We start from the raw sequence: 15,358 nt of genomic DNA, 5'->3' as shown, positions 1-15,358 counted from the left end.
TGACCCCCTTAAATACTCTCTCATAATTGGATTCACCTGAGTATGCAGGCCAGGGGTCACTGAGCTTACCAAGCCAATTTGAGTTTCAATAATTAGTTCTAAAGGTTTTAGAATCAATAACATGACAACAGTGCCCAAATTTATGCACCTGCCTAATTTTATTTAAACAATTATTGCGTAATTTCTGTAAATCTAATAAACTTTATTTTACTTCTCGAATATCACTGTGTGCGTCTCCTATATGATATATTTAACTGACATTTTTTATCGTAACAACCAACGAATTACCGTATATACTCGCAAGCAAGCCGAATTTTTGACCCCCCAAAAGTGGGCCAAAAGTTGGGGGGTCGGCTTGCTTGCGAGTCATGGGTGGATAGGTGCTGTCCCTCCCCGCTCCCCCCGCGGCTGCCGCTGCTATTACCTTAAGCGGCGCCGCTTCCTCTATCCCCGTCCTCCTCCGGTAAGTAACTCATTCACAGCAGCGCGCCCCCCGCTGCTGTGATGACGCAGGAAACCATAGAGAGCGGTTCCCATAGTAACGGCATCGCCGCTACAGGAAGCCGCTCTCTATGGTTTCCTCGTCATCACAGCAGCGAGAGGCGCGCTGCTGTGAATGAGTTACTTACCGGAGGAGGACGGGGATAGAGGAAGCGGCGCCGCTTAAGGTAATAGCAGCGGCAGCCGCGGGGGGAGCGGGGAGGGACAGCACCTACCCACCCATACTGGGGCACTATGCTAGCTATATGGGGCACTATGCTAGCTATATGGGGCACTATGCTAGCTATATGGGGCACTATACTAGCTATAATGGGGCACTATACTAGCTATAATGGGGCACTATACTAGCTATAATGGGGCACTATACTAGCTATAATGGGGCACTATACTAGCTATAATGGGGCACTATACTAGCTATAATGGGGCACTATACTAGCTATAATGGGGCACTATACTAGCTAAACTGGGGCACTTTACTAGCTATACTGAGCACTATACTAGCTATACTGAGCACTATACTGGCTATACTGAGCACTATACTGGCTATACTGAGCACTATACTGGCTATACTGAGCACTATACTGGCTATACTGAGCACTATACTGGCTATACTGAGCACTATACTGGCTATACTGAGCACTATACTGGCTATACTGAGCACTATACTAGCTATAATGAGCACTATACTAGCTATACTGAGCACTATACTAGCTATACTGAGCACTATACTAGCTATACTGAGCACTATACTAGCTATACTGGGGCATTTTACTAGCTATACTGAGCACTACCTACCTATACTGGGCACTATACTAGCTATACTGGGACATACTGGGGGGATCACGCGGCCAGCGTTTCCTACCCCCGGCTTACATGAGGGTCAATCATTTTTTCCCTTTTTTTGGGGTAAAAGTGGGGGGGTCGGCTTACATGCGGGTCGGCTTGCTTGCGAGTATATACGGTATACAGGAAAATCATGACGAGTAACAAGGTTGCCCAAACTTTTGCATCCCACTGTAAATATTGGAGAATCCACCATGAGGAGATAGACTAGGCCAAAAATCTGACAGATCTGTCAGATTTTTACAGCCTATAGTTAGTGACCGCAACATTAAAGCAAGTCTGAAGGGGGAACTCCTCCCCCCCCAATAAAACAAACATACAAACAAACAGATACTTGCCTAAGGAGAAGGAAGGCTCTGGAAGGAGAGAACATTCCCATTCTCCTCACGGGCTTCTCGTTCCCCCGCAGGCTTCACATTTCAAATCTCCTGCCACTGAGACTTTGGAAGCCCCCGGGTTCCCAAAGATGGGCGGCTGTGTTGAGAAAGTGTGCTTGCGCATGTGTAGTACGGAGCAGCTTGTCTTCGAAAGCCCAAGTGCTTCTGAAGACTCCCGAAGCCCACCCAACGCGGAAGAGAACAGTCTCTGACCGATCAGACAGAGACTGCTAACAAGGGAGCCTACGCGAGAACGCAGAGACCAGGAGGGCTCTAGACTCAGAGTTTTCTCTTCTTAGGTAAGTAACTGTTTATTTTCACTTCATACTCCCTTTAAATAAAAGGAAATATATTGTGAGCCCCTCTGAGGGACAGTTAGTGACAATACAATATACTCTGTACAGCGCTGCGTAATGTGTCGGCACTATACAAATACCTAAATAAATAAATTATAGTGCATTCTACTCTGGAAGAAATGTACATTTTATGTATTTTACATTTTACAATTTTTTGGTATAGATGTCCTTTAAAAAGGGTCTGAAAAGTAAGAAATTACAAAAGACATTCCTCTTCATCAGTGTTCCTCCTTAACAGAAATGACAGTTTTTGCAACAGCTTATTATGGAATGTGTCAGTGTAACGTGTCAAAGGGATGGCAGAGAAATAAAGGGATATGCTGCTATTGCAGTAAAAAGAAATTGTGTACTGATAACTCACCAAATACTATCAACAAAATTTTCTGAAAGGCTTTAGAAAGAGCCTTTTGCACAGCAAATTTTTGGACTTTAGCATTCTTTGAAAGAAACTCTGCACAGTCTGAAAGACAAAAAGACAGATACACCTTAGCAAGCTTTCACAAAAACAGTTAAAGGAAACCTGTGACATGAATAGCAGCAGTATTTATACTTACCTGGGGCTCCCTCCAGCCCCATGTGGACCATGAACGCTTGTCACTATCCTTCTAGGCCACTCCATAGTCCCGTAGAAAGCTCCGATAATTTTGTCGGCTCTTGTGGCCTATCCGCGCGCCACCTGTCACACTCCCATAGTCAGAAACGTTCTGAGCCTGTGCAGTACTAATGCAGAACGCTCCTGGCCAGGCATGCGCAGAAGAGAAACACTGGCCAAACTATCAGAGCTTTTCACGGGAGAACGGAGCAGTCAGGGAGGGAGCCCACGGGCCACATGAGGCTGGAGGAAGACCCAGGTAAGTATAAATACGGCATAGTATACCGTGTACACTTTAACCATTTCAGCCCGCTGGGATTTTTCAGCTTATGAAACAGAGCAATTTTCACCTCCCATTCATTTGCCAATAACTTTATCACTACTTATCACAATATATCTTGTTTTTTCTTTGGGTGTTACATTTTGCTAAGAATTATTTATTCTAAATGCATTTTCACAAGAATGTTAAGGGGAAAAAAAAGGGGGAGGGGGGGGAATATTCATTATTTCTCAGTTTTCAGGCATTATAACTTTAAAATAATACATGCTACCATGATTAAAACCTATGTATTTTATTTGCCCATTTATCTCGGTTATTACACCATTTAAATTTTGTCCCGATCACAATGTATGGGGCCAATATTTTAGTTGGAAATAAAGGTGCATTTTTTCAGTTTTGCATCCATCAATATTTACAAGCTTATAATTTAAAATGTTTTCGTAATATACCCTCTTCACATGCATGTTTAAAAAGTTCAGACCCTTAGGTAACTATTTATGTTTTTTTTCTGTTAATTGTAATTTTTTTTTCTATTAAATTTGGGTAATTTTTGGTGTGGGAGTTGAACAGTTAATTTTAAATGTAATAATGTGGGTTTTTTATTAAAAAAAAAAAATGTATGTAGATGTAGTTTTACTATTTACTATTTGAGATTTGTTTTTTTGGGTCATGGAAGCGAAACTCTCTACCAGGAAGCACCAGGAGGACGAGAAACTTTTTTTCTTTCAGAAAGGCCGCACCCTTTGATAAGAAGCCATCGTTTTTTATGCCAGGGCCTTAGATCGATTAATGGGAACTATATTCCCATTCATTTATTTCTGGGCTAACGGGGGGTGGCACGGGAGTGCGCCCCCGATCGCGTGCGGGAGTGCGCAGCAGCTGCCGTCTGGACGTGACAATCACGTCCAGGCAGCAGGAATGGTTAAAGAGAAATTCCAGTGAAAATTATGTAATAAAAATTGCTTCATTTTTACAATAATTATGTATAAATGATTTAGTCAATGTTTGTCCATTGTAAAATCTTTCATCTCCCTGATTTACATTCTGACATTTATGATATGGTGACATTTTTACTGCTGGCAGGTTGATGTCATTGGAAGGAGATGCTGCTTGCTTTTTTGGCATTTGGAAACAGCTATAAACAGCTGTTATTTCCCACAATGCAACAAGTCTCACACAGTGTTATGTCAGAACAATGGTCCTGACATCACACGTTGGTCGGGGTTTTACCACAATATCAGCCATACAGACCCCCCTGATGATCCGTTTGTGAAAATCAATAGATTTGTCATGGGAAAGGGGGTATCAGCTACTGATTGGGATGGAGTTCAATTCCTGGTTACGGTTTCTTTTTAAACATTATATTTAGTAAGACTTTTTCTTATACACATGAAAGGTTGCCACTTTTCCAAGGAAGCAAGTGGTCAATGGAAATAAACAGTTTGCGATATCCCCCTAGAACAGAAAGCAACTCAATATAAACTGAATACTTGATTAGTGTTGGGCAAACATGGTGTGAAGCGGTTTGCGAGGTGAACATCAGTCACGTCCTGCTTTCTTTTCACGTACCAATTATCAATGGATCGCAAGCATTTTACACAGACATCTTTTAAACAAACCTTTCTCTTCAGAAATTTGACCAGAACAACTAGAAAATATTCGTAACGTAATAGAAAAGGTCATTAGCTTATGTGTGCACCTGCAATCACTTATGATTCCATTTTTAATCATACTGAGCAAATTGCTGCATACAGTAGATGGCTGGAAAGATTCCACCTTGTTTGGCCACCTTTAGAATCACAATTTATCCAACACGTTCCATAAAATTGTGTAAGCAGCCGATCAGGTATTTGTCAACCATCCAAAAACACGAGTACCTTTCTGTTTCTCAATAGTTTCCTCAGCGACACCAACTCCTCTGCTGTGAATATCATGTCCATGTATGGTCACTTCCACCACACACAGGTATCTCAGCTTGCTCTGCTCCTGTGGACTCGCTGCCTCCTCTGCATCACAGTCCAGGCCAGAAATATTCTGAAGCTGAGAGGTAGAAAATAGGTGAATTGAGGAAATGTTCAAAGTGTAGCGTCACCTTCTCATGCCATTGACAAACTTTATGTAATGTTTTTATTTCACAAGATGTTATTGAGATTACAGATAAAATAAAGCACCCACACGACTATAAGTATATACAAAGCAGAATACAAGCACCTTATTAATAAGTAAGTCTAGGACACCCCCCCCCCCCCCCCAGGTGGCTCAATCTGCAGAGATATGCAATAGTCCAATCCCATATGTAATGCCTTTTATATCTATAACTTGAGATGTAACTGGCCAAGCATTGTTCTAAGATGAACAAACCAAACATTGACTACTATAAGCCCAAGAAATACCATCCCTCGTCAGATTCCTTGCATTTATGCCAAAGTAACCAAGAGCTCTCATGAGACAGTGAGCTACTGCAACACCCTATTGCAACATCCTTCAGTAAGGCCAGAATAAACGAATAATAATGATGTAAAATAATTAGAATATCTCCTACAACTTCTGATACTCTCATAATTGTCTTGAAAGAATAGTTTCAATTAACTTCATAAACATGGAGCTACATCTTATGTAAACAGGAGCTGTGGAAAATGTATTCAATGAGTACACAAACAACAACAAAAGCTTTTAGTAGCATGAGGGTTAAAACATTTTGGAGGCATTTATTGTTGCCTTTGTCCCAGGTAAAGTGAGTTCCCCTTCTTCCCTGTAATCTCGCCAAAGGGACCAAATTTATACAAATTGAAATATATATCACACTTACAACTCTTACAGCTAGCAAGTTATCAAACAAGAATGGGACTGTAGGTTTATTCTTAAACTGAATCGGTTTGTTAACCAGGGACTATGTACGTTCCAACTTCAGAACGAGATGGGGAGTACATCTCTTCTACTTCCCACCTATCTCCACATATAGCTTCTCTGACGCCTGGTGCTTCTGCCATTCCTCCCCCATATAGCTTCCCTGGTGCCTAGTGCTTCCCCCTCCCTCCCCAAATATAGCTTCTCTGGTGGTGAGGTTCTTACATCCCCCCCCCCCCTTTCCAATATAGCTTACCTGTTGCCTACCACTAAAATCCAACCACAGGATGTGCTAACCTCTTAACGACTGCTCTGAGCAGTGCGGCAGCCCCAGGACCACTCCACGCTGATCGGCGTGAAGTGCTAGGGGCGGAGATTGCAGGGGATCGCGCGCACATCCCCGCTGGAATGACGGAGCTCTGCTATCAGTCTCCCAGCGGCGATGCGCCGTCTATTTAGTCTGTACAGAGCTGTGATCTACGGCAGCGCTGTACTGGGGACCGCCGTGTGACGCAGCTGTCCCCCTGGGGCGCTAGGAAGTGATCCCACTGTCATAGGCTGAAGCACTGGATGGCTGGAGGTGGGAAGGAGGGAGGGATAATTACATTTAAAAAAAGAAGACATTGTTATTTTAATAAAATAAATATTTGTGAGTCACTTACCTGGGGCTTCTACCATCCCCACGCAGCCATCCTGTGCCCTTGTAGTCACTCACTGCTGCTCCAGTCCACCGCCGCCAGCTGGTTTCGTTTTGCCGACGTCAGGGCACATTGCGTACATTTTTTTGCATTCCCGCTGTTGCAGGAACATTAACGCATACATTTTTTAGCGTTAGCGATGCAACGCTAGCAAATTTTTGCGCTACAATGCTAACTACAAAATTTGTTAGCATTGCACCACTAACGCGAAAACATGTATGCGTTAATGTTCCTGCACCAGCAGGAATGCTAAAAAATGTATGCAATGCGGCCCGCAGACCCCGAGGTCGGCAAAATCGAAACTAGCTGGCAGCGGGGGACTGGAGCAGCAGTGAGTGACTACGAGGGCACAGGATGGCTGCATGGGGCTGGTAGAAGCCCCGGGTAAGTGAAACTTTTTTTTTTTTTTTTTTTGCCTGACAACTCCTTTAAGTGGTTAAACTGCTGAAAACCTTTTGTGTACAGGAACAATAAATAAAATACGGTATAAATAACAGCCTCGTCATACACATTGAACACACAGCCGCATTACTGCACAAGGCCTCTAGAGTGCACTTCTTTTATTCACATCCATTCCTCCTGAACCATGAGGATGAATAACATTTAGAGAGAGAATTCAGAAATACTAGAATACATCAGCATGCAAATATTGTTAATGTGAACCCTAAACGGTTCTAAAAATAAAGTTAGATACTTGCCAAGGTAATGAGGAAGCCTCTGGATAGTCCAAAGGCATTCTATCTCCTCCTTGCCCCCACCGATGCATGGACCCTCTTGAACATATCAGACAAGAGTTTGCCGGACATGTTCTCATGGCCAAGCTTCCCGCCTGTGAAGTAAGTCAAAGCCACTCATTCACAAGCGGCTGTTTGCTACTGCGCAGTACCGCTGCACTCCTGTACCAAGAAGAGCGAGGCCGCAAACTGTCAGAGGGTTGCAGTCTCGAGAAGGACAAGGGAAGCCTCTGGAGGATCCAGAGGCCTCCCCCTTCTTAGGCAAGTATCTGAAATGTTATTTTACAACCATATTGGGTTTGCTTTAAGGCCCATCTTAAAAGCAGTGGGCTAAGACAGCACAAAAGCGCACTGAGAGATGTGGGTGCACCATGCGCTGCCATTGACCGTAATGTGACGCTCAGACAGTAATTTGGGCACCATCAAAAGACAAATCCCAAATTAATATAAAAACTGCACAATTTGGCCGGCCGCCAGGCAATAGCGAGCAGCTGAATTACGTCTTTCCCCAGGAGAGGGAATAGTAATTAATGCCGCTGGCATTTTTGCAGAAGCAGGTGGAGACCTTACTCCGCTTTACCCTGCGCCCAAAATTTCCCAGCCTTAATTACATGGATGCCAGGAGCGCTAGTGTTAGAGATCATCAATGGTCTGTTGGTCCTGGCTCTAATAGAGCTATGTTAGGACATGCATAGGACGGTACACACACTCTCGCTATTGTTAGTAAAGATATTCATTGGGTGCCTAGAAAGCAGAGCTCATATTTTTTTGCTGAGCTGAACACAGTTTGGCGTGGAATGCACTTTTGGCATGCGCATTTGTTTAGTGCTTTGTCTGGTATAAATTTTCATTTGGGAAGGTCAACTTAACTCTTAGGGCCTGTTTCCACTACACGCAGATTGGATGCAGAAAAACTGACTCCAATTAATGCCTATGGGCCTGTTTCCATTAAACGTAATATTTCTGATGCAGATTTTCCCATAGGCATTCATTGGAGTCAGTTTTTCTGCATCCAATCTGCATGTAGTAGTAACAGGCCCTTGGGGTTACAGGAAATAGTAGGCGGAAGGCCAATTATATTATTACATCGGCAAGAACTGGAAAGTTAAAGTTAGGAATCTATAAGGAGGGTTAGGTTAGGAGCTTAGGTAAGGGTTAGTAATATTTTTAAGTATTGGAAGCTTAGGTTTGGGTACTAATGAGAAGAGTTAGGTACTGGTAAGGGTTAAGATTAGACATCATTAAGGCTGTTTAGGAGTCAATAAATGAGTCACAGGAAAAAACCTCGACACAAAGTCAAACTGAGGAGCCTGACAAAGAAACTGGCACAACTCGACAGCAACATCTTCTTCCTCCAAACATGCAAAAAGGAAAATCTGATCCCCAAAGGCTTAGGCCTCTTTCACAGTGGGACATTAAAGTTGCACGTTATAAAAAATTATAACGCAGACTAACGCACAGCAATACTAAGTCTGTGCGACATTCACAGTGCACACGTTGCGTTGTGTGTAACGTGTAGCAATATTTAGAAAGTGCTGCATGCTGTGCGTTTAGCAATAAATTTGCTGCGTTATGTGTGTTGCACATGTTCAGTAATGTTTTTTTTTTTTTTTAAATGTAACGCATGCGCCGTTTTCGTTCCATCAGTATGCGACGAAAACAGCGCACCAAGAGACACAACGCAGTGCAAATTAACGTCCAATGTCATAACTTACATGCGCTGCGCTAGGGGCACGTTGTGTGACTTTAACGTCGCATTAAACGCAACGTCCCAGTGTGAAAGAGGCCTGTGCGTGTGCACTGTCTGTCAGACCAGCGAATCCACTGAACGAATTGTTCAGAAACAGCCTTATCAGTCTGCAGACAGACTGTACACACGCACTACTGTCGAGAGAACGACCGCCCAGCGGGGGGGTCTGATGGACCCGTCGTTGTCTGTAGTAGTGCGTGTGTACGCACCTTTATAGTGAATACATCTAAGCTTTGATGAGATCATTTACATTTCAAAAAAAGAGGAAGACTATCTGTATGTGAGAGTATTTTGTATGGTTCTGCTCCAGCTCTGAAACATGCCTGAAGAAGAAACTTAAAGTTTCGAAAGCTTGCAAAGGAATCGTGTACATTATGTCTTCGGACAAAGTCAAAGCCAATGCAAAACAACACTTTGCTGCAAAATCTGTGTACATCTGGGAGGAGAGGCTGCACACCACACAACCTACACATAATAGCATTAAAATGCACCTGAGATGGAGTATACATACCTGGGGCTTCCTCCAGCCTCGCCCAGGCCGATCGCTTCCACGCCATCCTCCACCAACTCCCTGTTCTTCCACAACTGGCCCCGGAAATCCTTGAGACGGCACAGACACAGTCCGGCCAGGCACGCCCCTCCGCCCTGCTCCCATCACCAGGGGTATTCTGCATCTGCTCAGTAGTACTGTGCAGTCGCAGAGCACTACCAACATGAACGCGGCCAGGCCGCATATGCGCAATTGGCCTCAGTCAGTAGGACTTTCCGGGGCCAATTGCAGTCGAACGGGGAGTTGGAGGAGAACAGCGAAAGAAACGATCAGCTTGGTGGGGGCTGGAGGAAGCCCCAAGTATCTATATTTTGTTGTTTTAGCCCCATCTCAGGTTCCCTTTACGGGACAGTGAGTAATGCAGGGCAGTGCCGAACTCAAATTTAGTTGTAGATGGGCTTTAAACTCCTGTTTTACTAAAATTCAGGTGAAACCCTATGCCTTCATGTTAGGAAGTGGTTTGTGACATCATGCAGTGAAATACATATTACATAGTACATGCATCTTATAACAGCTCTAGAATAACTCACTGCAATGATTCTCTTACTCCAGCCATTAAATCCCAAGTAATAGTTAGCCACCTCCTGGCATTTGTGCCCATATAGCTCAAGCGACTTGTAGGGAAATTGTTTTTGTCTACTGCAGACCTGTACCTGTGTGAATAGGAAAAAAAAGCAGCCAGTGATACAGATTTTTACAAGTTACACATCTATGGAAATGTTATAAAAATTGGTAGATGTTACAATAACATAATGGCACTTATTCCAGTAAGATGCACCTTGTATAGGTTTCTATCAGCCAACTGGCAGCGAGTTGAAATTCAGGGAGATTGCATATTGTATCGCTTCCTTTCCATTACATTTTTTTTTCAGCTCTGAATGTGCAATCTATTAAAAATGTAGTATAGAGTATGGGTACCAATATCATACAGCATGATAAACTACAAAAAGTAATTCCTCCAATGCAAAAAAGGTCCAAGTCTGGAGATCGGGCTCGTTCCCACTATGACCAATATGCAAATCAGTTTTTAATTTTGAGATTTCTCCAAGGTGATATTTTCACACCTTGTCAAGAAAGTGCCTTTTAGCCTCCTTGCCGGTATTCCCGAGTGTAGCTCGGGGGTTACTTTTCACAGCAAATAGCGGTGCGAGCTTCACTCGGGGATACCCCCTGAAGATCTATGTGCAGATCGCGCTGTGCAGCGGTGTCAGCTCGTCTTCTCCCTGTAGACTGCCTGACTAAATAACTCATGGTACGATTCTTTACAGAGGAGGAATTGTACTGCTTTTAGAAAAGAATTCTGGGGAAAAAAAAATCATACTGCTAAGGAGGTTAAACCAATCAGCAAGCAATAGTCAAAAATTATTTTGACAGTACTTTATCTACTTTTCAGTACTTCAAAATGCTGAAAAATTATTTTAAACAGAAGATGAGAAATTATCTCCTAGGCGAAAACTTAGGCGATAAAGTGAATTGAACAGGGGCCTACTGTATGTGCAGTCCTGTCAGTTTAAATTTATTGCAAAAGCACATTAGAACAAATGGTCTATGTCAATCAGTAGGCTTGTTCACTTTCAATGCATTCCGGTGTGCGCTTTAAATCATGCGCTTGATTTCACATCTTTCGGATGCTGTCACTGATGTGTGCACTTTAGCGGATATAAACATGCATGCTACGCATAACAAAAAAATGAGCAAGCAATCGCTTTGAATAAGTGTATATGAATATATGATACAGAGCCATGGAAAATGTCTAAACGTTCCTTGACAGCTGTTAAATTACAATATTTTTGGACCATTAGAAGCTCCTGACCATAAGACACACCTAAGTTTAGAGGGCAAAAACCAGGGAAAACTACTGTAAAGGGCCCATACACCTAACGATTTTCCCGCCGATATACAGCAGATTCTGCTGTGAAATCGTTGCGCAAACGCTGACAGAACGATCGATTTCCATCCGAAGTCAATGGTTCCCGTCGATCCGTCCGTGCGGAAGAATTTTCTCGATCGCCGGCGGGTCAGGAGTGCATCGAAAGCAGCATTTGAATGCCCGACGACCGACGCAATTCAGCGGAGATAGATACATTACCTGTTCTGGCCGGCGCGTCTCCCTCGGCCTCTGCTGTCTTCTTCTCCGCTCCGGGCTCTAGGGATGCAGCCTCCTTAAACTTCCTGTCCCGGCAGGAAGTTTAAACAGTAGAGCGCCCTCTACTGTTTAAACTTCCCCTGGACAGGAAGTTCAGTGAAGCAAGCCAGCCAGACCAGAGACTAACACGGAGAAGACAACAGCGGAGACCGGGGGAGTTGCGCCGGCCAGATCAGGTAATGCATAGCTGGCAGGCAGGCAGGTGGCAGCTTCACAGATTGTGATCAGTTTCATGCTGAAATCGATTCACAATCTGTTTGCAGTAAAGGCAGCCATACGATCCCTCTCTGATCAGATTCGATCAGAGAGGGATCTATCTGTTGGTCGATCTGATGGAAAATCGACCAGTGTATGGCTATCTTTAGACCTACCGGTAACTGTATTTCTAGATGTCATATGGGACAATGGAGGTGCGGGCTCCGCCCATCAAATTAGTGGAATCCACCTGAAAGAGTAAAAAAAGACTATTAATAGCCCTCAACCTTCCCTGGCTCCTCAGTGTAATGAAAGTAACCTCAAAACAAAACCACAGAGAAGAGGAGAGGAATCAAAAGACACTTCAAAAGAAGTGTAACCCATAAACCCCCTATCCAATAGTCGTAAAGGAGTGCGACAGAAATAGAGGTGGGTTAGTGTCCCGTATGCCGTCTAGAGATACAGTTACCGGTAGGTCTTAAGCGAAACGATACGATTCTTTGTGCGATTAGATCACGATCCGATTAAATCCAGGGCTGTGGAGTCGGAGTCGGGGCAATTTTGGGTGCCTGGAGTCGGAGTCGGGAAAAAATGCACAGACTCCGACTCCTAATGAATTTAAACTGTAATTAAAATAGAAAATATGATAAAATGTTCTATTTCTCAGATAATAGTCATCATAAATAATGTATACATACAGTAATAGCTGTGCTCAGTCCACAAAAATGAAATAAACCAATCAAAATTAGTTGTGCTCCTTCAATAAAGCAGTCCCCGTATTTTTAAAGTCAGATATACACATCTGATTGTGACTGTGTATATGATGTGTACACAGGAATCTCTTATATATGTTACGGCCAGAACCCGAAGTCTGGCCACTTCGGGTTCTGGCCGGTCAAAACGAGAAGTGGCCGGCTGATGCGGCCAATCTGATAAATGTCCCCTCATTTCGAACTTTGGCCGGCCAGAACTCGTTGTGGCTGTATGTGGCCGGCCAAGTCCCGAAGTCCTGCTCCCTCGGCTCTCCCCCGCTGCCTGCACTAATCAAACCTCAGATCAGGGCGACCGGACCGAAGAGGCGGAGAGAGGCAAAGCACACAAGTTACCCGCAGGACGTGAACACTTCAGTGCGGAAGCGCCAGTCATTTGGCACTTCCGCGTGTGAAGTGTATAGGTCCGGGCGGGTAGCGTGCACGCTGCTCTGCCTCTCTCCGCTTCTCCCCGCCTCTTCGGTCGCCGTGATCTGAGGTCTGCGAGTAGTGCAGGCAACTCTCCCGGCGCACACGAAAGCCCCCCCCCCCTCTCAGCCAAAAAGCACCCCCCCCTCCAGGCATGCAAAGCACCCCCAGCCATGCAAAGTGCGCAGCCCCCCCCATACAAAGCTCCCGCAGCCATGCAAAGTGCGCAGTGAAGTCCCCCCCCCCCAGCCATGCAAAGCACCTAGTGAAGCACCCCAGCCATGCAAAGTGCGCAGCCCCCCCCCCCATGCAAATCACCCCCAGCAATGCAGCAGCAAAGTGCTCAGTGAAGCACCCCAGCCATGCAAAGTGCGCATTGAAGCCCTCCCAGCCATGCAAAGCACCCCCAGCAATGCAAAGTGCTCAGTGAAGCACCTCAGCCATGCAAAGTGTGCATTGAAGCCCCCCCAGCCATGCAAAGCACCCCCAGCAATGCAAAGTGCCCAGTGAAGCCCCCCCCCACCATGCAACGCACCCAGCGAAGCCCCCCCAGCCATGCAAAGCACCCCCAGCAATGCAAAGTGCCCAGTGAAGCCCCCGCCATGCAACGCGCCCAGCGAAGCCCCCCCCCCCCAGCCATGCAAAGCACCCAGAAAAGCCCCCAGCCATGCAAAGCACCCAGAAAAGCCCCCAGCCATGCAAAGCGCCCAGAGAAGCGCACCCAGCCATCACTAATCACCACTGTAATTTGATCTCTCCCCTGTGTCACTCGACTGCCGCGGCAGAGCAGCTAATTTTAAAGCGCAGGATGATAAATTTGTCTGCTTTCATCAAGAAGTAGACACGCTGCTGATTTGTTGCAGGATTGTGTATTCGCTGTGACAAAGAACGTTTTTTTTCCTGTGAAGGGTATTATGCTGTTGTGTATCTTTCAGAGCAGAGAGGAGGTTCCGAGTGCCATTCATGGTGCTGGACAGGACCCAGGATGTTCTGGGATCTGTGCGTTTTGGACTTTGGCCGCTTCTAGAACTGGCCGGCCAATGTCAGAAATTCCCAGCATTTTGGACTTTGGCCGACGTCAAATCGGCCAGTTCTAGAAACGGCCGGCCAATTCTAGAATTGGCCGATTTCTGGTTTTGGCCGTAACATATATACGAAATAACATCTATGCTGTAAGTATAAAACCTGATGTGTAGCTGTGTCACTAATAGAGATGGTCAATGAGATGGAAATAATTCTGCATTGATTCTGAGCACTCTCTTTGCTCATGAAATCAAATCATTTGAGATGTTGTTAAAATTTGGTTTGGTGACTACGAATTAAATAGTACCTGAGAAGGATGAAAAGAAATGTTTTATACATACCTGGGGCTTCTTCCAGCCCCCTTCAGGCTAATCAGTCCCTCACTGTCCACCTCCACCACCTGGATCTTCTGCTATGAGTCCTGGTAATTCAGCCAGTCAGCGCAGTTCGGCCGCATGCCGCTCCCACAGCCAGGAGCGTTCTGCACCTGCACAATAGTACTGCGCAGGTGTAGTACGCTCCCGGCGACGGAGTGTGTGCATGCGCACTACGCCAGACTGGCTCAAGTACCTGGACTCATAGCAGAAGATCCAGGTGGCGGAGGAGGACAGCGAGGGACTGATTAGCCTGAAGGGGGCTGGAGGAAGCCCCAGGTATGTATAAAACTTTAATTTCATCTGTCTCAGGTTTACTTTGTTACACAGTAGTACTATACTCTACATATGCACTCTCCACAGAGCTGCAGGGAATCCACTGAGAATGTTGTGTACATTGAACACAGTGGAGTTGTCTATCACCCATAAACCTGGTTCAGATTGTGCATGAAGAATGTGTAATAGAGGAAGAATCTCCTTATTTCCCTGCAGAGTACCTGCACATCACTCTTAAATGTACCCACAGTTACATTGCCTAGGGCCTGATAGGTGTTCTTTGTTCCGGTCTGTACCTTTTACATGTACTCTTACCAAGGACTAGTTTTAGTCTATGACTAAAGGGAATAAATATGGCAGTCTCCATATCCTTCTCACTTCAGTTGTCTTTTAAAATTCCTAACCGTTGGCAGTTAAGAGATGAATTTCATGTTACATACTTTCAATCAACAAGATTTTAATATGCAAATTAGAGGAGTCGGTGGAATCCTAAACTGAGTCGTCGGGAGTCGGTGGATTTTTGAACCGACTCCACAGCCCTGATTAAATCCGACATGCCCGATCGGGATTCGATTAGATTCAACTCAATTTGCCATTGTTTTGCAATGGCAAATCGAATTGAATCGAATCCTGACCGG

The 15,358-nt window shown here is 44.8% G+C and overlaps 1 protein-coding gene across 2 annotated transcripts in view; it reads right to left on the bottom strand.

The window, feature by feature from the left end:
• The window catches only part of RDM1 (RAD52 motif containing 1), a 43,128-nt gene that overhangs the window by 11,913 nt on the left and 15,857 nt on the right, over positions 1–15,358 (bottom strand). The window contains exons 3-5 of one of the 2 annotated variants that reach the window (XM_068262248.1): positions 10,059–10,181; positions 4,827–4,989; positions 2,439–2,537 (exon numbers count right to left, since the gene is read on the bottom strand). In XM_068262248.1, coding sequence (XP_068118349.1) covers positions 2,439–2,537; positions 4,827–4,989; positions 10,059–10,181 — 385 coding nt within the window. The remainder of the gene's footprint in view (positions 1–2,438; positions 2,538–4,826; positions 4,990–10,058; positions 10,182–15,358) is intronic. The other variant, XM_068262249.1, reaches the window with a different exon arrangement.

Source organism: Hyperolius riggenbachi, chromosome 12, assembly GCF_040937935.1.
Source record: "Hyperolius riggenbachi isolate aHypRig1 chromosome 12, aHypRig1.pri, whole genome shotgun sequence".
Lineage (NCBI taxonomy): Eukaryota > Metazoa > Chordata > Amphibia > Anura > Hyperoliidae > Hyperolius > Hyperolius riggenbachi.
Note: the sequence above shows the minus strand (reverse complement) of the source record. Positions and strands in the feature narration are given on the sequence as shown.